Source organism: Balaenoptera borealis (assembly GCF_965194805.1).
Source record: "Balaenoptera borealis genome assembly, chromosome: 13".
NCBI lineage: Eukaryota > Metazoa > Chordata > Mammalia > Artiodactyla > Balaenopteridae > Balaenoptera > Balaenoptera borealis.
Genome location: NC_138870.1, coordinates 98,505,095 through 98,531,491, shown reverse-complemented (window position 1 = coordinate 98,531,491; position 26,397 = coordinate 98,505,095). Strand labels below are relative to the sequence as shown.

The window sequence follows — 26,397 nt, the reverse complement described above, 5'->3', positions numbered from 1 at the left end:
TATAAAATATAGGTGGGACTCATTTAAAACAAGGAAATATTTTAATAATTAAGTTTTTATATTTGAATTGCCCCTTTCCATGAAAATATAAGCTCCACAGGGACAGGGATTTTTGTCTGATTAATTTACTGCTATATATCCAGTCCCTGAAACAATGTTGATGCAGAAATTTGTGATTTAGATTAGAAATAGGACAGTGCCCCACTCTCAACCTAGGCCTTCTCCCAATGCGCCTTTCCTTACTTCATTTTTCTTCACAGCACTTACCTGGAATACTATGAATTTATATCTTACGTGTACACTAGAAAGTAAGTTCCGGGCTTCCCTGGTGGAGCAGTGGTTAAGAATCCGCCTGCCAAAGCAGGGGACACGGGTTCGAACCCTGGTCTGGGAAGATCCCAAATACCGCGGAGCAACTAAGCCCGTGCGGCACAACTACTGAGCCTGCGCTCTAGAGCCCACGAGCCACAACTACTGAAGCCCGCGTGCCGCAACTACTGAAGCCCATGTGCCTAGAGCCCGTGCTCTGCAACGAGAGAAGCCACTGCAATGAGAGGCCCCCGCTTGCCCCAACTAGAGAAAGCCCACGCGCAGCAACGAAGACCAACGCAGCCAAAAATAAATAAATAAAATAAATTTATATTTAAAAAAAAAAGAAAAAAAAGAAAAAAAAAGAAAGTAAGTTCCATGAAGTGAGTTTATTCACTGCTCTATCTTCAGCATCAAAGCTAGGACTCAGTAAATATTTGTTCAATCGGTGAAGGTTTAACGTCTGTCATCCCTGCCCCCCCACCCCCCATATAAACATCAGGAGGGCAGGGACTCTTCACAGGCAGGTTCCTAGAAATCTAGAAGAGGTACCTATAAATATTCTACCTTCTTGTTTCAGGTTCTCACTCCAAGTGTTCTAAGTAAACCACATCAAAACAGCAACATAAAAGTGCCAGGAAGGGAGAACCTATAGAGTAGATAGTGACGCCAAACAGAATTTTTTCCTAAGTCAAGATGTCAATATTCTTTATCCTGTAGCAAAAAAAAATATTTAAGGGCTTTCATTTATCTACATGTGACCTCAGTGCCCCCACTCCCAATTCATCCGTATGTCTTCATTTCATCCTTGAACTCTCACCATCATTCTTCTCAGGAATATAGAAGTCCCAATGCCTGCTCAAATTATTCCTCTTACAGAGCAAGCTTGCTCCTGACTCCTTGTGAAAATCTCTCCCATCTCTAGTATCACCTTCCAAGCAAAGCCATCTCTTTCATTCAACAAGTATTTACTAACTACATGCCAGGCACTGGCAAACATAGTGTGATACCATTTTAAGAAAAAGGAATAAAATGTGTAGGAAAAATATGGAGGAATAAACATCCAATATATGCTTATAACATCTTAATTATACATAGAGTACACATTTAAAAGGTTTTTAAAAATATATTTAGCGTTCTCTACTTAATAAGGCTAAGAAAGTAAGCTTTTTAAAAAAGAAAAGCCTTTCGGACTTCCCTGGCAGTCCACTGGTTAGGACTCCGTGCTTCCACTGAAGGGGGCATGGGTTCGATCCCTGGTCAGGGAACAGAAGATGGAGCGAGAGAGCCAACACAGCACTCAGGACAGGCCCAGGGATGGGGAAGGCCAAGAGAACAATTCACACTGCATGGCCCCTCTATGAAACACAAAACCTGTTTTTCTCTAAACCTTTCAAATAACAGCCAAAATCAGGATAATTGGAAGACCTGGAATGTTGGTTGAGGCTTTATAGTAAACTAATGCACCTTAACTTCCATCAACCATTAAGAAAAAAAATAACACATCTCTTAAAAACCAGGGACATTCCAAGCAATGGGAACAAATAAAGTCTACCTGAAGATAGTATAATGCTGGCTATCTCAAAACTGTGTTGTTGTTTATTTTAAGGAAGGCTATGAAGGTTAAAATGAGATGAATTAGAAATGAAATGAAAATATTCTAATACTTGTGCCACAGGGAACAGGAATTAGCTGGCAATCATTTGTAAAAAAATAAAAAAAGGAATTACTTACATTTAATATAAGAGCTTCATAAAGCTTGTGACAACACAGTAGATCCCTGGCATAAAATATGTGGGAAATGCTACATGATGTAAGAAGATTAAACATGAACAGTAAAGAATAAATGAATAACTGACCTCAAGCCCTCCTCCTCCATCACTGGAGCACTGAAAAACATACTGATGGTACACAGAAACCAGAACTGCACTTACCTTAAGAGGCTGGGGCCCTCTCAATCCTGTTTGTCCTCCCATCTGGGGAGAGCCTTGCTGCAGTGGCTCAGTCATTAAGTTGCCAGCATTTCCCATGCCTGGGTTTGGGTACTGCATATTAGGTCGCCCCCGGCCTGCTCCAATTGAACCGTTCATGACTTGATTAGGCATCATCCCTTGTCCATTGCCTGCAGTCAACATTCCAGGATTCATGCCAGCATTCATCCCTGTGTTCATTCCCATGGCAGGTTGATTTACTGGACTGTTCATCATACCTGTTGCAGATGGTGTGGGACCCTGATTTGGTCCACTAGTGCCCATCCCCATGTTGGGAGAAGTCAAGCCTGCCTGTGCCATTGGGCTTTTGACCATGCTATTTATCAAACCTAATCCAGGACTGTTCTGTTGGGCCTGGCTGGCCATGCCTTGGCCTGGGCCGCTAACCCCCATGTTGAGGTTAGGGGAACTACCAGAACGCAGCAATTCTGACAGTTGTTTATGTTTAGAGGCTGCATCTTGTACCATGCCAAGGCTCGTCTGAAGCTGACTAATATCACCACCATTGGTTAGTCCCAATTCTGTAGAGTTGATTAATTCATCTGGTAAGTCGTGCTCCAAGTCAAACAGAGAACCAAAATCTAAAAACAAAGAGGAAAGATAAAGGTTAAAGTATGACAGAGTCAAAATTACAAAGTTCTCTATACTTTGTTCTTGATAAGCACTAAATATCATTTCTAAACCTCACTTCATGGAATACTATTTGTATTAGTTTTTCATATTATACTAAAAAAAAGGTTTTATATATATATATATATAAATATATATAAATTATTGTCATGCCAACAAGTTTGAACACTTATAAACTGTACCTAAAATAAGACCAGAGAAAAGAGGAATACATCTTAGTACAACCCCCATTACATGAGTTGCCAAAAGTTTGTATTGACAGTCATGAAAAAGAAACACAATTAAGTTGTATACCGGACTTCCCTGGTGGCACAGTGGTTAAGAATCCCCCTGCCAATGCTGGGGACACGGGTTCGATCCCTGGTCTGGGAAGATCCCACATGTGTGCAGAGCAACTAAGCCCACAAGCCACAACTACTGAGCCCGCGAGCCACAACTACTGAGCCCATGTGCCTAGAGCCCGTGCTCCGCAACAAGAGAAGCCACCGCAATGAGAAGCCTGCACACCGCAACAAAGAGTAGCCCCTGCTCGACGCAACTAGAGAAAGCCCGCGCACAGCAACAAAGACCCAAAGCAATAAAAAATAAATAGATTAAAATTTTAAAAAGTTGTATACTATTCCAGAATTCCTTAGAAGAGCTTAAAATAGCTTATCTATACACAAAATAAATTCAGAACAAAAGATTTAAAATATAATAATAAACAAAGACAACTGATAAAAAAGATCTCCCCTTTGTAAACCATTCAGTGTAAGCTCCAGGAAGACAGGAGCTGCTTACCACTCTTTACCAAATTCCCATCACACAGTGCCTGCCACAAAGCTGAATGAATTTGCTTTGACCTGACTTCAGACTACAGATTAGTTTTCCTTAACCAAAATCTAGCTGAACAGGATACAAAAACCATGCCTCTAGTTTCTTCAACAACTGACAAACCACTACCATTCCACCTCTGCCCCATCCCTGAGAAAGAGGATGCAGAAATTATGGATTAACCTAGGTTTCTCATCCTTGGCACTATTAAACATTCTAGGCTGGATAATTCTTTGGGGGGAAGGGGAGATTGTCCTATGCATTTTAAGATACTCAGCAAATCCCTGGTCTCTCCTCTTAATACCAGTAGTAGCTCTAACCCATTTGTGACATCAAAAATGTCTCCATATATCACCAAATGTTCCCTGGAGGTGCAAAATTGTCCCTGGTTGACCTGTTGACAGTACTAACTCATTATATAGATTGAGGTGTTTTGAGTTTTAATTCTCCAAGTAGTTTTAACATTAAAAGGGCACTTCTGGGTATTTAAAAATTAAATATACTTGAATCCACAACTGATAATCCTATTAAAAAATAACCCATCTGGCTTCCCTGGTGGCGCAGTGGTTAAGAATCTGCCTGCCAATGCAGAGGACACGGGTTCAAGCCCTGGTCTGGGAAGATCACACATGCCGCGGAGCGACTAGGCCCGTGAGCCACAATTGCTGAGCCTGCGCGTCTGGAGCCTGTGCTCCACAACAAGAGAGGCCACGATAGTTGAGAGGCCCGCGCACCACGATGAAGAGTGGCCCCCGCTTGCCGCAACTAGAGAAAGCCCTCGCACAGAAATGAAGACCCAACACAGCCATAAATAAATAAATAAATAAAATTTAAAAAAAAAATAAGAAATCTCTAGTCTCTCTCATCTAGGGAAGAAAACCCACTTGGGCATTTTCTCCCAGCACTTGCTCATTCCTTGGATTGTCAGTGTTAACTATTAGGCAGTGAAACACATTTAAAAAAAAAAAAAAAAATAACCTATCCATCAAAGACAAGATACCACTTTAATAATGATCGTGTTGGTCCATAAGTACAATTCTTCTTCTATGTGTCCTTCCTGTTCTTTTGCATTCTATCATGGCACTGAAATGAACATGTGTGTCTATCTTTCCTCCTCTCCTGCCATCTCTTCCCCATCACCACCCCTCACCCCACCTATGCACCCAGACTGTAACTCCGGGAATAACATGTCTTACCACTTACATACCAACTCCTTGCCTAATGCCCAACAGAGATAAGCAACTGGTCATATTTTAGTTGAACTGAATTATATCCCAGGATCTCAGGACATGATTTAGAGTCCAGATTTTTACAGAATTAATTCTCTTTCCTTTGGAAAAATCATGTGCCCCTCCATCATAAAAATAAAATGTCTTATGAATAGTTGTGGAATATGAATAAGGTTTCAAATAAAATTTACCTGACATCACTACTCAAAAGGCAACTGCTTAATATCAATATAATGATATATTTCCTTCATCATTTCCTTCTATTTACATAATTCACAATACTGGAATCATATATACTTTAAAAAAATATATTTATTTATTTATTTATTTATTTTTGGCCGTGTTGGGTCTTCATTGCTGCGCACGGGATTTCTCTAGTTGCGGCAAATGGGGGCTACTCTTAGTTGCAGTGCGTGGGCTTCTCATTGCAGTGGCTTCTCATCACTGAGCACGGGCTCTAGGCGCGCAGGCTTCAGTAGTTGTGGCACGTGGCTCAGTAGTTGTGGCGCACACGCTTAGTTGCTCCGCAGCATGTGGGATCTTCCCAGACCAGGGCTCGAACCTGTGTCCCCTGCATTGGCAGGCAGATTCTTAACCACTGTGCCACCAGGGAAGTCCCCATATATACTTTTAAGCGATTTTGCATTCTACTTTTCCCCTGGAGTATACAAGGAAACATTCCATCATCAGCATCTTTTTGGTATTAAACATTTAGGAAAAAATAAAAATAATCTCTACCTATTTAGAAACTTAAAAAATACACATGGGGTATTCCCTGGCAGCCCACTGGTTAGGACTCTGTGCTTTCACTGCTGAGAGCCTGGGTTCAATCCCTGGTCAGGTAACTAAAATCCCACAAGCCGTACAGCACAGCCAAAGAAAAAAAAAATTTTTAAAAATCAAAAATACACAGGGACTTCCCTGGTGGCACAGTGGTTAAGACTCTGTGCTCCCAACGCAGGAGGCCCGGGTCCAATTCCTGGTCAGGGAACTAGATCCCACATGCATGCCACAACTAAGAGTTCACATGCCACAACTAAGGAGCCCACATGCTGCAACCAAGGAGCCGGCGAGCTGCAACTATAGAAGCTTGCCTGCCACAACTAAGACCTGGTGCAACCAAATAAATAAATAAATATTTTAAAAATTAATAAAAAAGAAAAAAGAAAACTACACACATACATAAGTGATAAAGGAGAAATCACAAACTGAGAAATAGTAAAAATACTACATTTCAAAACTTAAAGGTTGGGCTTCCCTGGTGGCGCAGTGGTTGAGAGTCTGCCTGCCAATGCAGGGGACATGGGTTCGAGCCCTGGTCTGGGAAGATCCCACATGCTGCGGAGCAACTAGGCCCGTGATCCACAATTACTGAGCCTGCGCGTCTGGAGCCTGTGCTCCGCAACAAGAGAGGCCGCAATAGTGAGAGGCCCGCGCACCGCGATGAAGAGTGGCCCCCGCTTGCCGCAACTGGAGAAAGCCCTCGCACATAAACGAAGACCCAACACAACCATAAATAAATAAATAAATAAATAAGTAAATAAAAAAAAAAAACAAAAACAAAACTTAAAGGTTTATGTTAGAAAATAAAGCTTGAAATTAACAAGTATCCAAGTTATTATGTTAAAAAAAGAACAGTAAGAAAAAGATGATCAAATATAAAAGCAATTAAACAAAATAGAAAAATGGAGATAGAACTGAGAGGTTATTAACAAAATCAGAATTTGGTTCTTTGAAGAGAGGAATAAAAGATAAACTTCTGGGAAAGTTAAGGAAAAAAGAAAATAAAAAGAGAAAGTGGACCTACTAATCAATTTCACACAAAAAACCTGAAGAGAGAAAAATGAATAAATTCCTCATAAAATACTCAATAAACCTCAATCAAAAAGAAATTACATAGGATAAGTGTCCTAGCTTCTCCAACAAATCAATGGCATAAAAGGGGGAAGGAAAAAAAAAGAGAACGAGAGAAGCTGTTATCATTCAACAACCAAACATACCTCATTTGGATCCTGATTCAAACTAACTGGAAATACATTTGAAGAGAATCAGGATAATATAGACTGAATAGTGAGTAATATTAAGAAATTATTAATTTTGTTGGGTATGACAATAGCATAGTTAAGTTAAAATAAGTCCTAAGAGACATATATTTAAGTATTTCTAGTGAAATGACAAGTCTGGGATTTGCTTTTAAGAACTCCAGCAGAAAAAAACAAGGGTGGGGGGGTGGACAAAATGATCAGTAACTTGAAGTAACAGGCACATGGGAGTTCTTTCTACTATTCTACTAAATTGAATTATCCCATTTAAAAAACTTTAAAAGGAGACGGACAAAGCCGAATAATCCTATTACTATTAAAGACTCATTGGTTAATTTTTCCCATTAAGACCAGATCTAAATATTTTTACAGGCATGTCCTACTGAACTTTCAAGGAAAAGACAATTCAACCTTATACAAACACTTCTAGAAAATAGAAATACGCTAAAAACCACACATGGCCAGTAAAAGAAAAGGAAGTCATGAACACAGAAGCAAGAATCCTTTAAAAAAAAAAAAAAAAGAAAGAAAAAAAAAAAAAGAAGAGCAAATCAAGTTTATCAGTGTTTTATAGATGTCATATCATGATCGAGTTGGGATCTTCTCAGGAATCCAGAAGGAGGGGGTTTGCATATTCACCGTAGTAACAAAGGAGAAAGAAAACATTAGATCTATCTCAATGACTATAATAAAAGCACTGGATAAAAGTCAATACCCAATCACAATTTTTTTTTTTTTTTTGGCTGCATTGGGTCTTCGTTGCTGTGCATGGACTTTCTCTAGTTGCGGTGACCGGGGGCTACTCTTCCTTGTGGTGCACAGGTTTCTCATTGTGGTGGCTTCTTCTTGTTGTGGAGCACAGGCTCTAGGCACATGGGCTTCAGTAGTTGTGGCGCACAATCCTTAGAACAGGGGGGCTTCAGTAGTTGTGGCCACGGGCTTAGTTGCTCCGTGGCTGCAACTACTGAGCCTGCGCTCTCGAGCCCGAGAGCCGCAACTACTGAGCCCGTGTGCCACAACTACTGAAGCCCACGCGCCCAGAGCCCGTGCTCCACAACAAGAGAAGCCACCATGACGTGAAGCCTGTGCACCGCAATGAAGAGTAGCCCCCGCTTGCCACAACTAGAGAGAGCCTGCACACAGCAACGAAGACCCAACGCAGCCAAAAATCAATTAATAAAAAAAAACTGATGGGAAAAAGGATATATGTATATGTATAACTGAATCACTTTGCTGTACACCTGAAACTAACACAACAGTGTAAATCAACTATACTCCAATATAAAATAAAAATTAAAACAAACAAAAAAAAAACTGATGGGAACTTCTTTAAACTGATAAAAAGGTCTCTTCCAAAACCTAAAAACTGACAGCAAATATGGATAATGGACCAACATTAAAAGTAGCCTCTTTAGCATCAAAACAAGACAAAGATACCCATAACAACCACTTCTATTCAGTGTGAACTGAAGTCTCTAGCCAAAGAAATAATATAAGAAACACTCATGAGTCAAGACTGAAAAGGAAGAAACAAAACTTATTGTATGCAAATGATATAACTGTCAACATGGAAAATCCAAGGCAAAGAAGTAGAAATAGTGAGAGGGTAGCAAGGTGATTGAACATACCACAAATACAGACAAATTAAATTGTACTTCTATACATGAGCAAAAAATGATTAGAAATAATTTTTAAAATAGGGGGGAAAAAGATCTGACAACGTTATTAGAAAATATGTGTAAACTGTGAAACTAAAGACCACCTAAACAGGACCTCCCTGGTGGCGCAATGGTTAAGAATCCACCTGCCAAGGCAGGGGACAGGGGTTCGAGCCCTGGTCCAGGAAGATCCCACATGCCGCGGAGCAACTAAGCCCGCGTGCCTAGAGCTCGTGCTTTGCAACAAAAGAAACCACCGCAACGACAAACCCACGTACCAAAACAAAGAGCAGCCCCTGTTCACCACAACTAGAGAAAGCCTGCGTGCAGCAATGAAGACCCAACACAGCCAAAAAAAGACCACCTAAATAAATAAAATAACATCACAAAATCACAAGTGTCTGGGTACAAATCCTCAATGTTATATAAGAACATCAATGCTTCCCCAATATTGATCTAGATTCAATGCAATGCCAATCAAAATTCTAACAGTTTGGACTTCCCTGGTGGTGCAATGGTTATTCATCCCCCTGCCAATGCAGGCGACAAGGGTTCGATCCCTGGTCCGGGAAGATCCCACATGCTGTGGAGCAACTAAGCCTGTGCACCAAAACTACTGAGCCTGCGTTCTAGAGCCCGCCAGCCACAACTACTGAGCCTGCATGTCTAAAGCCCGTGCTCCGCAACAAGAGAAGCCACTGAAATGAGAAGCCTGCGCACCGCAACGAAGAGTCGCCCCCGCTTGCCGCAACTAGAGAAAGCCTGCGCACAGCAACGAAAACCCAACATGGCAATCAATCAATCAATAAATTCTAACAGTTTTTCAAAGAACCAGACAAGATGATTCTAAAGTATACACAGAAGAACCTAGTTTCCACCTCTGTGTAACAGGGAAGTACCCACTTCATAGGTTATTTGTGAGAATTCAATGAGTTAATAATGTAAGTATTTGGAACAGTGCCTGGCATATATTAAGCACTACGAAAATGTTACCTCTATTATTATTTAGTGGAATCATCACTCTATTAAGAGATAAGACTAGCTCATAATAATGAGGACAAATTTTTATCAGGCACTTTCAGTGTGTCAGGCATTGTCTCTGTGGCTCCTCAATAACTGTATTATTCTCATTAATCCTCTAACAACCTCAGAAGTAGTTAATAGCCACATATATAGAGTCCATTGAGGAGAAATCAACTTCAGTAATACCAAAGTCTTACTCCAGGCCCTAGTCTTGAGGACTTTAATTTAACCTGTACTACAGCCAAATCTGCTGCACTTGGTTGCTGTTTCATGTTTATTATGCAAAACATTTAACATCTCATTAAAAAGTTAGGCTCCATTATGAAGCAGACAGGAAGGCTGGCATTGGTAGACCTTGACAATAAAGGTTATAGGGTTGTTTTTTAATGGCAATTCTGTATTTTCAACAGACTTAACTGTAGTGTCCACTACAAAAGATCCACTCAGGTTTCAACTCAAAGACAGATTCAAATACTATTTCCTAAGATGGCTCACTTTGCTACAACCTCAACTATGCACTTTATATCTTCTATCTTTTGTTATAGCTAAGTATTTGTGTGCATCTTACTTCTTTACCAAATCATAAGTATTTGAAAGATAAGGGTCTCATTTAACAGACATTTACATTTCCCATAGCACCTAGCACATGCTCAAGGAGTAAATTTGATAATAAACATTTCCAGCAATTCTACAATTGTAATATTATAATTATTTATATCTGATTGGTGGTTTATAAAAGTTCTCTTAACCTTTCCTTAAAACTTGTAATTTTCGGGCTTCCCTGGTGGCGCAGTGGTTGAGAATCTGCCTGCCAATGCAGGGGACACGGGTTCGAGCCCTGGTCTGGGAAGATCCCGCATGCCACGGAGCAAATGGGCCCGTGAGCCACAGTTACTGAGCCTGCGCGTCTGGAGCCTGTGCTCCGCAACAAGAGAGGCCGCGATAGTGAGAGGCCCGCGCACCGCGATGAGGAGTGGTCCCCGCTTGCCGCAACTAGAAGAAAGCCCTCGCACAGAAACGAAGACCCAACACAGCCATAAATAAATAAATTTAAAAAAACAAAAAACAAAAAACAAAAAAAAAACTTGTAATTTTCAATGACTATATTAATTAGATTTGGAAGATTATGTAAAAAAGTCATATATACTTTGACCCATGATTAAGCAGACCTTATTATTTCATTTGATATCACTGACTGTCATTATTACTCCTAAGCTGTTCTGATTGTGCCTCAAAGTTCTGGACATTTACGATTCCTAAATGCCATCAGCCATCACTGGTATCTAACCTGGCACAGCTCAAAGGGTCCAAGTACCTGGATTTAAACCCAATTCTACAAGCTGACTTCATTTACCAGTTACTTTCCAACTGTGAGCTCATGTTACTTCTTCTATCAAAAGGCAGTAAAACTTATTCTACCTCCTTCATAGAGTTGTTTTAAGAACAAATGAGATGGGTCTTAAATATTTTAATAGATTCTAAAGCATATAAATTATGCGTCTATAAAAAATGTGTAAATTTATTAACCCCCTTTTTAAAAGTTATACACACCAGGTGGGACAGAGCAAAGGATCCTTTAGGATCATCTAGTAGTGTTTATTTGGAAACACAGACAGAATAAAAAGCAGAACCATACTGCGTGAGGAGGAATTGGGAGAAGGAAGATGGATTTTCCTCAGGCCTCTTAGAACACTGCCCCTCCCAGGGAGGGCCCAAGTTTGAAAATTACTGATTCTCTCATATTATAGATGCAGTAACTGATGCATCACTGGCTTCCCTAAGACTGTACTATTTTGTTATTGAATATGGACTCTATTATAAAGTCCCTGGATCCCAGTCGAATATTCTTTCTATGTAAGTAAGCAAACAGACTTCATTTTTTAGCAGCTGTTTTAGATTATTCAACATTATGAGAACTATAACTTTTCTAAACATTCTTAAACTGAGAAAACAATTTTTTAAACAAAATTTAAGTATTTCCAGACTAAGAAGAACTACTCGAACTGTAAATAATCAATTCTATACTGGTAGGATTAAGAGTACTAAAGCTCAAAAACCTAATATGTGGATTTTATTTTAGCCATCAAATTTCCAATCTTTCCCCATTAGGTCCTTCTGCAAGGGGCTTCCCAGAAAAAAACCTGGCCGCAAGCTCACGAGCAGCATATTGGAAAAAGGCTACTAAAAATAAGAGACTATGTATTTAACCAGTTTGTCATAAATAGCAAATAAAACCTAATGGTCTAAAACTAGTAGAAAAGCAAGTCTCAAATTAAAAGCAATATGTATGAAGATGCAAGGGAAAAATAATTAGAAATTTAAAGGCCATAATTTAAACAAATCCTACTGAACAGTGGGTTTTAGTACTGACCAGCCTCAATCCACCCCTCTTACTAAGCTCCTCAGGTTCTTCCTTTTTGTTCAAGGAAAGGGGAAAAAATAAAGGTTCAAATAAATCCCCTTCTCAGGTCCCCATCTCAACTTGCTCTTCATAGGGATTAGTTCAGATCAGTTGAATAAAATTTACATGTTCAACAAATAAAAGAAGCAACCTAGAGGGTCCTACACATAATAGCTTGGGATTTTTACTGTAGAGAGAAAATTGATCTACTAAAGAATTTTAAGCAGAAATATGATATGAACAAATCTGCATTTATTAGAGTCCACTGAAACAAACAAGATGAAGAATAAATTGGACAGACAAGTCTAGAGTCAGGGAGACTGGTGAGGAGGCTGCTGCTAAAGGGGCATCAAAGAGGCCAATCAAAAGACTCTCTGACTATAGTTAGGGAGTTAAGGAGAGAAAAAAAGAATGACTCCTAAGCTTCTGGCTTGGATAACCTAAGAGTGCAGTTATCCATATGGGCAATCAGAGGAATACATGGCAATGTGAGAGAGAAATGTGGAGCTTAAGTCACCATCAGACATTAAGGGGACCACTAGAAATGCCAGTATTTAAGGGACATGATCTTAACCTGCAAAGGATGCTAAAATTCAACATTCCCCAGCCCATCCACCAGGAATCCCGGAAATCAGTTTCCAAGAAGGAAATGTTAGCGGTGTTCCATGCTCAACAGAAAATTCACTAAATATAGATAATAGGAGATATTTAGTAACAACAAAAGCCAGGCTGCAATGGACTGAGAAGTAGGAAGTAGAAAATAAATGACAGCGAGTACTTCTTCTAGATATTAAGGTGAGTTCTTACATATTTGATTTGCTGACCCCCCCTTTCTCTTTGATTAGACATTTACAAATCTGAAATTTATCCCATTACCTTTCAACTATCCTATGACAAACATTTCAAGACAGTTATCACAAACAACTTGAAATGAACAAACTCACACTATCTCCAGTAAGACATTTCCTGCTTACTTTCTAAAATATCAACTAATTAACATCATCCGCAGGCTACTTCTACCAAATAGTTTATTGACAAATCCCCATATATGGTTCCCAGATGCTCAAATACAAAATGACTTTGAGTAAAATGTTGCTTTGGGACTTCCCTGGCAGTCCAGTGGTTAAGACTACTCCTACTGCAGGGGAGTGCAGGTTTGATCCGTGGTCAGGAAACTAAGATCCTGCGTGCCGTGCTGAGAGGCCAAAAAAAGAAAAAAAAAAAAAAAAAAAGAAAGTTTCTTCATCTGAGTGTACATTCAGTCCAAACACGGTGACATAAAATGTGACTGACAGGACAGAATTAAATCTTATTTGGAAAGTTTAGCATAATACATTAGGTTTATCCAATGAACTGTGTATTAGAAATGTGATAATTTAAACAAAAATGAATTTGGATTGAGCATGTGGGAAACTAGTATTGAGTCAAAACATCCTTTCATTATTACATATTGATTCTGTAGGTCACCCTTGGTGTCTTCTTAGTTCTGTGGTCCTCACAGCAGATTTAGCTATATCATCTCTTGTAAAATAAATACTCAACTCACTTAGCCTTTCCAAAAAAATCAAAAGATCAAGACAATTCCACGATACATGAGAAATTAGACAAATATTTCCCACCATGAAATGTATAAGTGAAGTATAACATTCAAAATTAGGATTACTAACAATATAATCCCAAATACTGCACTGAGTATAAAAAAAAGATTTTTAAAAGTTACAAACTAGGATGCAAAACAAATAATTTTGGCTCAAAATCTAATTCTACTGCATAACAGTACCTCTTCCAGTTACAAATTTTTTTCCCATTCAGAAGGCTCAAACATTATTTGCTGAATAAACAGGCTTATTTTTGTACTTCAGGTAAGCTGAATTCAAATAAAAACTCAGTTGGGTTTTAAACTGTGTACATTAAGCAAAATACCCATAAGAATTATTCTAAAACTAGTCAATTCTCAAGTATCCACTTAAAAGACAGAATTCATCCATCAACTCTCCTCCTTTCAGTTAGTTTTCTCTGTGGCATTAAAAATGCTTTTTAAAAAATGAACATTACGGATCTCAAAACCTTTCTTTCATCCCAGTGGTGAGACCAGAGGACGAGTAGGAACTAGACAAGTGAAGAGTGGAGAAAAGGAGGACAGGTGAACAACTCAAGCTGAGCCACAGCAATTGAAGGAATTCAAAGGACGGGGAGCCAGGTGAGTGATGAGGTGGGCAGAGATCTGAGATTTAAAAAAATAAGGATTAGAGATGAAAGTCAAATGTACAGAACTTTAATAATTCTGAAAACAGTTTGGCTAGACATGAAAACTATCAATCTCACAAAGATCTCTCCTTATTGGTTTAGGGCACTTCTACTCTTACATTAACTCAGCTGTTTTGGGTAATTAACAAAGTATGACGTTTTAAAACACCGTGGCCTTTAAAATGAGGCGATTTTCTAAATTTCATGAATTTCTCAGGTTAAAATAACCATCCTAACTTTCATCCAGTACTTTATTTCAGAAATGGTATTTAATACTCTGTAGATGAAGCAGAATTAACCTAATCATAAAAAACCCACCTATCAAGGAAGAAAAGGTACATAAACACTTAAAACTACAATACTGAATTTGAAGGACACTACGAAAATGTAACGAGGGCTTCCCTGGTGGCACAGTGGTCAAGAATCCGCCTGCCAATGCAAGGGACACGGGTTCAAGCCCTGGTCCGGGAAGATCCCACATGCCACGGAGCAACTAAGCCCATGTGCCACAACTACTGAGCCTGCACTCTAGAGCCCACGAGCCACAGCTACTGAAGCCCGTGCACCTAGAGCCCGTGCTCCGCAACAAGAGAAGCCACCGCAATGAGAAGCCCGCGCGCTGCAACGAAGAGTAGCTCCCGCTCGCCGCAACTAGAGAAAAGCCTGCTTGCAGCAACGAAGACCCAACGCAGCCAAAAAAAACAAAACCAAAAAACAACAACTGGTAACAACCTGTGGGTTATATACAAATTTGATCGAAGATGATAATCAATATTAAGTTTCACAGGATCACATAGCTTTGCATGTTGGCAGCTGGTGAACTGTGAAAGCTAATAGAGCCAAAGGGCAAAAGTACAGGTTAATTTTCAAAATATGCATTTTAAAAATTAATTAATTAATTAATTAATTGGTTGATTTTTGGTTGTGTTGGCTCTTCGTTGCTGCACGCGGGCTTTCTCTAGTTGCGGCAGTGGGTGCTACTCTTCGTTGCGGTGCGCGGGCTTCTGACTGCAGTGGCTTCTCTTTGTTGCGGAACACAGGCTCTAGGCGAGTGGGCTTCAGCAGTTGTGACTCGTGGGCTCTAGAGAGCAGGCTCAGAAGTTGTGGCGCACGGGCTTAGTTGCTCCGCGGCATGTGGGATCTTCCCGGGCCAGGCTTGAACCCGTGTTCCCCTGCATTGGCAGGCGGATTCTTATCCACTGCGCCACCAGCAAAGCCCGAGTGTAGTACATTTTGAGAGAAGCTTTGCAGTGAGGGTTGGATTTGTTTGCCTAATTGGGGTTTGCTCCAAGGGAATGCCTACAGGGGATCCTAGATGGTGAAACTATCGTACTATCTCTTAAAAAAAAAAAAAGTCTCCTAGAAATTGTCTATCTGTAAAGAGAAAGGGGAGCGTGACTTTTAAAAAAAAATCTGCTACATTTTCTACATGTATGACAACTGGTAAACAAAACTTGGATCTTAAGAAAATAATCAATTCACTTTGTTAACTACAATTTACCAAAAACTACAAAGACAAATGATAAGTGCATTTCAAGAGATAAATGACAAACCCTAGGTCTTCCTGCCATTAGGTTCCCTCCCTGCTACTGATCCTCTGCAGTGTCACTAGCACTACTCTTTCCCTGACCATGTCACTCTTCTCATAAAATTTTTATCCAGATGGTGAGATGAATGTCAAATTCCTTAGCATATTTCTGCCTTTCCGTATTAGGACCCTCACATCCTTTTCCATCTGTCTCCCATGAAAACATTCCACCGTATAGTCTGTTCCAGTCACATAAAAACCACTTGTATTTGTTCCACCTGAAATACCACTCCAAATTTCCCTTTTTTTTTTTTTTTTTTTGGCCGCACCGCATAGCTTGCGGGATCTTGGTTCCCAAGGAGGGATTGAACCCGGGCCCTCGGTAGTGAAAGTTCTAACCACTGGACCACCAGGTTAATTCCCAACTTCTAAGAAAAGGTAGGTCATGCTCTCCTACCCCCTTTCAAATACACATTTTCTATATGAGGTTTCCGCCCAATACTCCAAACCCATCCTGTCAGAAATAATCCCTATCCTCTGCCTTTATCTAAAACATTTAAAACTTATCAGAGTATAACTTATGGGAAAACTGTGTGGATATGTGTACTACCAACTCCACCAGATCCTAAAGGCTTTGAGAGCAGAAACTGCACCTTGATTCATCTTTACATTCCAAATACCTAAAACTTGGTGGGTAGTCAATGTTTCTTGGCTTGAATGAAAGGTGCTCCAAATGAAAATAGTGACTACCCAATTCAGGAGAATCACACAACTTCAAAATATGCAAATTTAACTCATCACAACCCCTCCCCTCATCCATATCCATACACAAACACTTCCCTAAGTATTGAATAAATGACATCCTCACCAATCCTGCTACCCAAGCTTGAAACTTGGGAATTACCCTTGACTCCTCTACAGCAATATCCTGACACTAATTAATCACCAAGTTCTGCTGGCCACCCATGTTCTCTCAAACCTTTTCACTTCTTTCCATGTACTAATCCAGGCCACCCTCATCAGAGCTGGAATTCTGAAACAGTCATCTCACTGGTCTCCCTGCCTATTTTCCCCTGTTTCTTTCCAAACCATTCCTCGCTTTAGTCAGTCATCTAAGGTACAATTCTGTCCATCCATTTAAAAGAGCTAAAAAAATCTAAACTCCAATAAGCAGTAACTCCAATAAGTCCTGCAAGATTGGCCACTTGCTCACCTCTACAATTATATTTCTTGCTATACCCCAGCCAGATGAAATTTACAGATTCCATGACAGACCATCTCTTGTTTTCAACCTGGGCTCACTCTTAGAAACCCTATATCCTTCAAATCCCAAGATCAGACACCAATTTCCTCAAAAAAAGCCACCAGAGCAACAGTAGCTACAGGTTAAGTACCCGTTTCTCCCACTGTACACTGTGCAAATACAACACTGTACACTGTACATATACAACACTGGTCACATCAGACTTGAACGTCGTTCTTTCCCCTTATCTACAAACCCCAGGAAAGAAGGGCCCATGTCTTTCTGGATCACCAGAGTATTCCCTGTTTTGAGATGAAATGCCGGGCATACAGAAAACGTTGGTCCAATACAGGATGTTGGTCCAATACAGGACAACCGGCAGCTTGTCAACTCTTTTAAACTAGTATTTTTCAAATTGTGAGTCACAAGCCATAGTAGGTCATGAAATCAATATAGTGAGTCACAACCACCACTTTTTAAAAAATGAAATGCCATAGAAAATATCAGAGTATATTATAAGTAGTAAGGCTAGGTAGGATAAATATTGTTTGCTCACTTGCTGAGACAGGGTCTCTGGTTCTCCATGTAAAATACAGTTCTTACTTGGGTGTGGTCAAAAAATATTGAAAAGCTCTGCATTGCCCCTTCTACTTTTTCTTCCTCCTTCTTTAAGAAAGTCTTCTTTTAAGACCCAGATAATGCACTTCCCTGGTGGCACAGTGGTTAAGAATCCGCCTGCCAATGCAGGGGACACGGGTTCAAGCCCTGGTCCGGGAAGATCCCACATGCTGCGGAGCAACTAAGCCTGGGCTGAGCCTGCACTCTAGAGCCCGCAACCCACAACTACTGAGCCCACATGCCACAACTACTGAAGCCCGCGCGCCTAGAGCCCGAGCTCTGCAACAAGAGAAGCCACTGCAATGAAAAGCCTGCATACCACAACGAAGAGTAGCCCGCACTCGCCACAACTAGAGAAAGCCCGCGCACAGCAACGAAGACCCAACACAGCCAAAAATAAAATGATTAAAAAAAAAAAAGACCCAGATAAACAAATAAAAAATAATGCTCAACCACATGATTCTTTAGAAAAAAAGCCATTCTTATCTTGAGCATTTCCAATAAGAACAATCTACTTTCTTATCTCTCATTATGCCTTAAATATTTATGTTCATTTCAATTACATATACAAGACTCCCCTATGTGACAATATATATACTTTTATTTTAACCTCTGCTGCCATATTCTTATACTCTCAAAAAACTTAATCTTTGAGTAGGTGATGGATATGCTGACTCTGCACCTTAAAAGTAAGGCTCTGTAAGCCTTACTTTTAAGACCACTCTCAACTTCACACACTTGGTTTTCTCTTTACCCAATCTATCTGTATACCCATTAAAAAATCCAGCACTGCTTTTTTGGGATATATTCAGCAGTAAAGTTAAAAACAGTTAACACTTAATGAAAACATACTACACTGCAGCAAGCACTATCCTAAATATTTGACAAAGACAATTCTCATTTACTATTCCTTACCACAATCTTACAAGGTGGGTACTACAGGTGAGGAAGCTGAGACAGAGAGATTAAGTAACTGGCCCAAGGTTCACAGGTAATAAAGGCAGGTCTGGAATTTTAACTCTACTAGTCTGACTCCAAAACAAATTCTCTCACCACTCACTTTTTTCCAGTAGTTTAAATTTTATACTCTCTCTCAACTAAATTACTCCTAATTGCCTTTTGGGGCATTTATTTTAAAAGATCTACATCTAGGGACTTCCCTGGCGGTCCAGTGGTTGAGGCTTCGCCTTCCAATGCAGTGGGTGCGGTTTTGATCCCTGGTCAGGGAGTTAGGATCCCACATGCCTCGCGGCCAAAGAGCCAAAACGTAAAACAGAAGCAGTGCTGTAACAAATTCAATAAAGACTTTAAAAATGGTCCACGGGCTTCCCTGGTGGTGCAGTGGATAAGAATCTGCCTGCCAATGCAGGGGACAAGGGTTCGATTCCTGGTCCGGGAAGACCCCACATGCCACAGAGCAACTAAGCCTGTGCGCTACAACTACTGAAGTCTGTGCGCCTAGAGCCCGTGCTCTGTGACAAGAGAAGCCACCGCAATGAGAAGCCCACGCACCGCCATGAAGAGCAGCCCCCACTCGCCGCAACTAGAGAAAGCCTGCGCGCAACAACAGAGATACAACGCAGCCAAAAATAAATAAATAAAATTAAAAAATAAAAATGGTCCACATCAAAATAATCTTAAAAAAAAGATCTACATCTAAAAACAAATGATATCCAAATTGTTCAGAAGAGGCTTAAAACCTCAATGTTTATTCTCTTAAACATTTTTTGAGACCTGAGCAATAAAATATTTTACCATTAAAATTTCAGAAGAAAATTACCATCCATTTCATGAAAAAAAATCATCTGCAAAAGCCAATGTTTTAAATATTTTACACGTGGCATAATTTAAGTTTCAACTTGCCCATTAATTTCTCTAGTGCTTGCCACACTAAAAAAAATTCAACTTCAGAAATTCTCTAAAGAGGAACCCTAAAATTTCAGAAACACACAAAACAAGTTGTCTTATTTTTCCATTAATTGTTGGGTGTAAGAATTGGCAGAATAACTCTTGAATTGTTTTTGTAAATATACCAGGAAGAAGCACTTTACACTCCCACTTGTATCTGCAACATTCTTCCTACTCTTTTTTTCTTTCCTATTTACCACTTAATGTCCTTACAAACACCACTAGGCACTAATTTTCAACTTCTTGTTTTAATTTCCCCCCCCCCCCACTTTATAGAATAGACTAAGGAAAAGGGAGAAAGCAAAGTAAAACAGAGAAAACAATGCCAAAAGGCAACCAAGGCAGAAACCTTTTCCTCCCTCCCCATCATCCAATCACTGGACATGCGAATACATTTCTTACCTCTGTAACAGAATATGAACTCCAGCTGAAAAAGGGAACCCTTGTTGTAACACATACAAGATTTACAACGTAACAAGTCACCTTAACTCACTATCAACCACAGATAGCTTTCTTGAAGCCCTATAAATGAACTTACAAAGCCTTGAGAGTAAGCAATTGACAGAGTTCAAGACACTTAGTAAAATGTTTTGCAATTTAACAGAGAGGTCGGCAATACCTCGCTGGACCAAAGAGCGGTAACTCAAAAACTTCAGAAGCAGAACTCTCAAGTAAACGCTGATGCCCGAAAAATAAAATTAAAACACAGTATCACAGGTTTAAGAGCTAACAAAGAAATGATCTCCAATAAAAATATTCTAGTTAGATGACAAACCACTGAGACACAATGGTGTTCTGAGAAAGTAAAACTGACATTTAAAAAATCCTTGCCAATGGAATATCACTCAGCCATAAAAATAAATGAAATTGAGTTATTTGTAGTGAAGTGGATGGACCTAGAGTCTGTCATACAGAGTGAAGTAAGTCAGAAAGAGAAAAAATACTGTATGCTAACACATATACATGGCATCTAAAAAAAAAAAGGTTCTGACGAACCTAGGAGCAGGACAGGAATAAAAACGCAGATGTAGAGAATGGACTTGAGGACACAGGGAGGGGGAAGGGTAAGTTGGGAAGAAGTGAGAGAGTAGCACTGACATATATACACTACCAAGTGTAAAACAGATAGCTAGTGGGAAGCAGCTGCATTGCACAGGGAGATCAGCTCAGTGCTCTGTGACCACCTAGAGGGGTGGGATAGGGAGGGTGGGAGGGAGAGGCAAGAGGGAGGAGATATGGGGATATATGTATTCATATAGCTGATTCACTCTGTTATACAGCAGACACTAACACAACATTGTAAAGCAATTATACTCCAATAAAGACGTTAAAAAAAAATTCTTGTCACAAAAAATCTATTGTGTACACTAATCTAATGGTCAAAATGCAGATATATCTGCCCTGTGCCTTCAAAATGAAAACGGGCATAAAATCCAAGCCAATTTTGACACATGGGTACACAGCAGGGCCACAAAATCATACCAAGACCAGAAGAATCTTTTACCCTACTAAATATGCCAGATCCTAATGCTGTCACACCTCTCTCCAGAGTCTGTTCTTTCAGCCCATACAACAGCATCAAGTGTTTACAAAGCAGTGACAGAACATGTTCTGTGAGCAATGAAGGCAACATATCACCCTCATCATTCCATCACTCAGGTTATTATCAGAAACAGGTTCAAGAAATATTTGAAGGACAATGTATTAACTATTCTGGTCAATAATTTTACCAAAAAATTTTTGCAAATGGCTTTTATGATGGGGTGGTAGTGGAGGTGGTAGGACAGAAAGTCATTTCTCAAATAGTTTTGATCTAACCATGCCAAGTTAAATAATATTTTCAATGGATCAAGTGCAAAGATTGAAACAGGAACATAAAAAAGCAAAAGTGGTAAGTCTTTCTCCCCATTCTAACATGTAAAACTTAAATGTAATTCAAATTATTTTAATCAACCTAGAAATTTTTTAGAAGAATCTTTGAAAATTAAAATAAGTCATTTTTATTCTGCATCGTGGATAACCTTAGAAAATCAAATTTTGGGATTTAAGCACTAATTTGTTTTGTGACACTTTAGTTTACCATGTCAACCCAACTGGGTTCCAATTTTCTTTCCTATAAAACTGGCACATGCAAACACTCTTGGCAGGTACACTTACACTACTAAAACTGCAAGCCTCAATCATTTAAAAAAAGTTTCTGGAATCTAGAATTTTGGGATAATTTTGAACAGTTCTAAATAAAATTAATCATCAAATACGAAGGAATAATTTACATTCACGTTTATAAAATACACAGCAACTCAGAAGTAAAAATGTAGAAATTACAAGTTTAAAATGTAATGTTTTAAAAAGTGAAGTGTCTCTGTTAAAAGTTGACTGCAAACTTATACTACACAGTGCTGGATGCAAATAAAAATCAAAATGTAATGGTGTCCAACTTGAAGTTCACAGGGGGACAGTATATTCTTAATACTCATTTCTCCCCTTCCCCCATCAAAAAATCCAAACTGGTTAGGATTAAAAATTGGATACCAAAGAATTCCTGGAGTAGAATCTTAAGGGGGGGGGGGTGCACAAAAATCAACCTACACTACAAAATTTAGAGAAAGATAAACTCTTAGGACTAAGACTGAATTAATCTCAGTGCTGAGGGTTTTTTATTATAAAAACCCACTTGATACATTTAGCACTCTTACAATTATTCAAAGATGTTTCAAGTAGCAAAACAGTTTCTGTGCATTAGTCAGGTGCGACACTATCAAAATGAGTTAAAGTTACCAAATACACAGATCAAATATGGAGACTGTAGCAGTGCACCTGAACTGAGATATCTGAACAAGAGAGGACAGCCTCCCTTCCAGACCTTGCGTTACTCTAAGACTAAACTGCTCAAATCAGGAGTCATCAAAACAGTACAAGTAAAAAGTTTTCTCTACAATATTCCCAGTCACTGGCTAACTCAAATGTAAAATCCATTACCATATTACACGAGAACTAAAGAGCAAAAACCTCCACAATACACAAAAACTAAAGAAACAAAACAAAAATCTACAGGTGAAAAATGTGTCTAAAGGTGATCTAAAAGTCCTACCGAGTGACATTTTAGTAAGTACAAAGGAATACAATACTCCGTATGTGTATGAATTCTGAGGAAAAAACTCAGGTTTAAAAAAAAAAATCCCTGAAGACTACAGAAACTTCAAGGAATGAGGACAGATCAAAGTTCATGTACTGCCAACGTTACAAGCCTGAAGCAGAGGAACTCTGCAAAAATCCTCAATCTTTGCAGGTTACCTTAAACTCACGATACGTCTTTCTTATAAAAGCAAAGAATCCAAAGCATTTGCCATATCCTTACGTTTTTCACCCACAGAAACGAAGCCTACTTAGAACCATTCTTCTTTAGAAGTTCTCTACAAACTCCAAGGGTACATTTAACTCCATTATGCACTCTCACTGGCAGATGGGGGAATGACGTTGAGCCTGTTTTCTCAGGGAGTTAAAGAGATGCTCCGTAGTAAGGGGGAACATCTTGTAGACTGTCAGATGGCCAGCCATTCTTCGTCTTCATTACCCTGGCACCTCAAACAACTAAGACAGCAAAAGAGAAGGTCGGTGGCCATCAGGATAGCATCAAACTAACTGTAAGAAGGGAATGATGGAAAGAAGTCTCCCTGAATTTCTCTTAATAAAAGGGCTAGTCCACAAATGAGTGAAGTAAAAATTTTGAACAGCTTTTTTAAACTGAAATCTGGATCTCCACATATGTTTAAAGTGTAAAAAAGACAAAACACACAAATACAAAACCTACTGCACATTTAAAATTCTTGTATTATCAGTTCATGTTTGCAGTTCATGATTGGGACTCTTTCAACTTTTAATCTTGATTTCCAAGTACATAACTCCATAAAATCAGTTAGCCCCCCCATCCAGTCCTCCCCAAAGAGAAAGTAACTGCAAACTGCAAAGAAAATGCTTCTGCTCTCTCCCAACCTAAAAACCCCAGAGTTTCAGACGTTTTGGTCTGGCACCAAAGAAATGAAATGAAAAATGAACAGCGCTCCATATTGACTTTTAAAGCAAATGGGGGGGGGGCAAAGCAAATGGGGGGGGGCAAAAAAGCTGGGAATGGTAGGTAAAATAATTCATACCAAATTTCGGGTTTGACGTTCAACTTCACGTCAAACCTGAAATCCTGGATCACACACACACAAATAAATAAAACCAAGATTTTTTTTTACACCCTCATCCTCAACAGAAAATCTTATGTAAAGAGAAATTCTTGAAGAGTAGAAAGCAGAGGAAACGGGACAAGTGCGATCAGGAAAAAAGGATTCACGATTCCTCATTTATCAACAACAGAAAAAGTAAAATTGCAAAAAAGGCCCTTACACTCAAATGCACTGGCATTTCCAAAATTAAACTGCATGGGAACAACAATAAAGGCCATTTCTGCAGCACCACTCAAGAGCTCTAATTCCAGAACACATAGCGATATGACATAGTATTGCAATAAATGTATTAGGAAGCAAAGAAAATGGTTGGGCTACTGGACGCCTTCGACCAGCTCATTCAAACACCTTTAAAATCAATCAAGAGGCAGAGAACTAGGAAGAGAGAGAAAGAAAATATGGACGAATAAGGCTGCGAGGAGAAAAGATTAAGGAGGAGGTGGAAGGCCAGGGTTCCCAAGACTAACCTGTGCCATCGCTGGCGGACGCCGAGAGGGCCGGAGATGAGAGTTTAGGCCGCTTGGCTGAAGGCGGCCCCGGTTCCACCACATTCTCGGCCATTTTTAATTCTTTCGGAGATACGGGCGAGGAAAAGGAGAATCCCCGGGAAATCTCTTCTTCAGGCCTGGGTCCCCGCCCGGATCCCTGGGGTGGGCTTGGGGGGCTCCGCCGGCCCCCGAAGGGGGTGGGGGAAGTTCCTTTTTCTCTTCGCCGGATCGCGGTGGCTGAAGAGGGATGCGGGCTCGATAGAAAAGGTAGGGGCAAGTGCGAGGGGCCGGGCCTGAGCCCAGGCCCGGAGGAGGGCACAGGCACACAAATGCGCCGAGCGCGTCCGCTGCGGCGAATCCCCGAGAACTCGCGGCTCTAGAGGCGCAGTCCCCGGCCCGCCACGGCCGGCCCCTGCCCAGCCGAGGTCTCTCGGAGCTCCGCCGCCGCCATCAGCTTCTTCCTCCTCGGCGCTGTCCTCCTCCTTCTCATCGCCACAAGGAGGCGGGGGCGAAAAGGGGGGAGAGGAGGAGGCGACGAGAGACACTCACCTCCTCCCGGTGCCCCCTCCCGGACCTGAGCCCCCACCCTCCGAACCCTCCTCTTGCCGCCGCGCTCCGCGCCGCCGCCGCACCGGCCCCTAATGGCCGCAGAGAGCTCGCCCGAGCCGAGAGCCAGGCTGGCGCCGCCGCCTCACATCGCGCGGCGGGCGGCGGAGGCGCGGCGAGGACGCCGGGCGCGGAGCTCGCCGGCGCAGAGGGCCGAGGGGGCCGGGCCGAGCAGCGCCGCCAGCCCGCGCCGACGCCGAGGCCACCGAGGAGGCCCCGCTCTGGCGGGCGGCGCAGGCGGCTTCCTCTCGCGCCGCGCTCTCCTCCTTCGCCCTCCCTCCCGCGGAAAATAAATAAATACGGCCGCCGCTACGGCCCCCACCCCCGGCGGCCAGATGCCGGGAGCGCCCGCCCCCCGGGGCTCCGCTCGGGGCCGCCCTCGGCGGCGGGCGAAGGCGCCGCGGGGCGCGGGGTTATGTAATGGTCCCCCCTAGGCGTCGACGCCGGCCCGGCTCCCGGGCCGCGATGGGGGTGTGTGCAGGCGGGAGGGGGCTGGGGGTCGCCTCAACCCGTGCGCCCCGGGCCCCCTGCCACTGTCTCGGCCCCTGCCGCCTCTCTCCGGCCCGACTTCCCTCCGAACTCTCGCTCCCGCAGTTCGCACTCAGCCCGACGCCCCGCTTGCCCACTCTCGCCCGCTCCCTCTCGCCCTCTCTCCCCCCGAGCCTAGCACACAAACAAGATGGCGGCTGTTGTTTCTTCCCTCTGCCGAATCCTCCTTACAGGCTAGCGGTAGCAGCGGCGGCCGGAAATGAGCCAAGGGTGGGGGGGTGAAAAAAAGGGGAGGGGTTGGGCCTCCGGAGGGAGGTGGCAGTGGGCGGGGCCTGGGCCCGAGCTGCTCACACAATGGGGGAAGAGGACCTGGGGGCGGGGCCGGCTCCAATCACGGGATCCGCCCAAGGCCCCAACGCGGTTGGCGCTTCCGCAAACTCCCCCGGCGTCACCCGGTGGCTCCCTTTAAAGGGGAGGATTTGAAGGGGGGGTCAGGGGCGGGCTCGGGATCTATTTTCAGTCGGTGGACAGTTACGGGGGACTGTGTCTGGGTTGGGTCTCTGCGTAGGAGATCGGTGGGAAGTGGGGGGTGACGGGGTTGGCAGCTACTCGGGGAGGGCGCCAAGTCGCCGCACAGGTGGCCGAGTGGGAACGCCATGGGGATGGCCCTGCGCCCCGGGCCCTTGGGCGGCCGGACTTCCGAAGCCCGTTGAATTTACCAGGCAGGGGGAACCCCGCCGCCCGGTATTCCAGGCCAGAGACAGTGCGTTCCTCTCCATCGCTTTCCCAAAGGGAAGGGCTCACATCCAAAAATCACACCAATTACGAGTTGTTTCCTTTTTCTCTTAATTTTACAGTTTTTTGAAAATGAACATATATTATTTTGCTAACCAGGAAACAAAAATCACAGCAGTGGGAAGATGTTTTAATACCAGATCTAAA

At 41.7% G+C, this 26,397-nt stretch overlaps 1 protein-coding gene across 2 annotated transcripts in view; it reads right to left on the bottom strand.

Annotated features, from left to right (window-relative positions):
• EP300 (EP300 lysine acetyltransferase) overlaps nucleotides 1-24,732 on the bottom strand; it is a 73,394-nt gene extending 48,662 nt beyond the window's left edge. The window contains exons 1-2 of one of the 2 annotated variants that reach the window (XM_082351418.1): nucleotides 24,340-24,732; nucleotides 2,244-2,881 (exon numbers count right to left, since the gene is read on the bottom strand). In XM_082351418.1, coding sequence (XP_082207544.1) covers nucleotides 2,244-2,881; nucleotides 24,340-24,433 — 732 coding nt within the window. In that variant the 5' untranslated portion in view covers nucleotides 24,434-24,732. The remainder of the gene's footprint in view (nucleotides 1-2,243; nucleotides 2,882-24,339) is intronic. The other variant, XM_082351417.1, reaches the window with a different exon arrangement.
• Nucleotides 24,733-26,397: the final 1,665 nt, after the last annotated feature.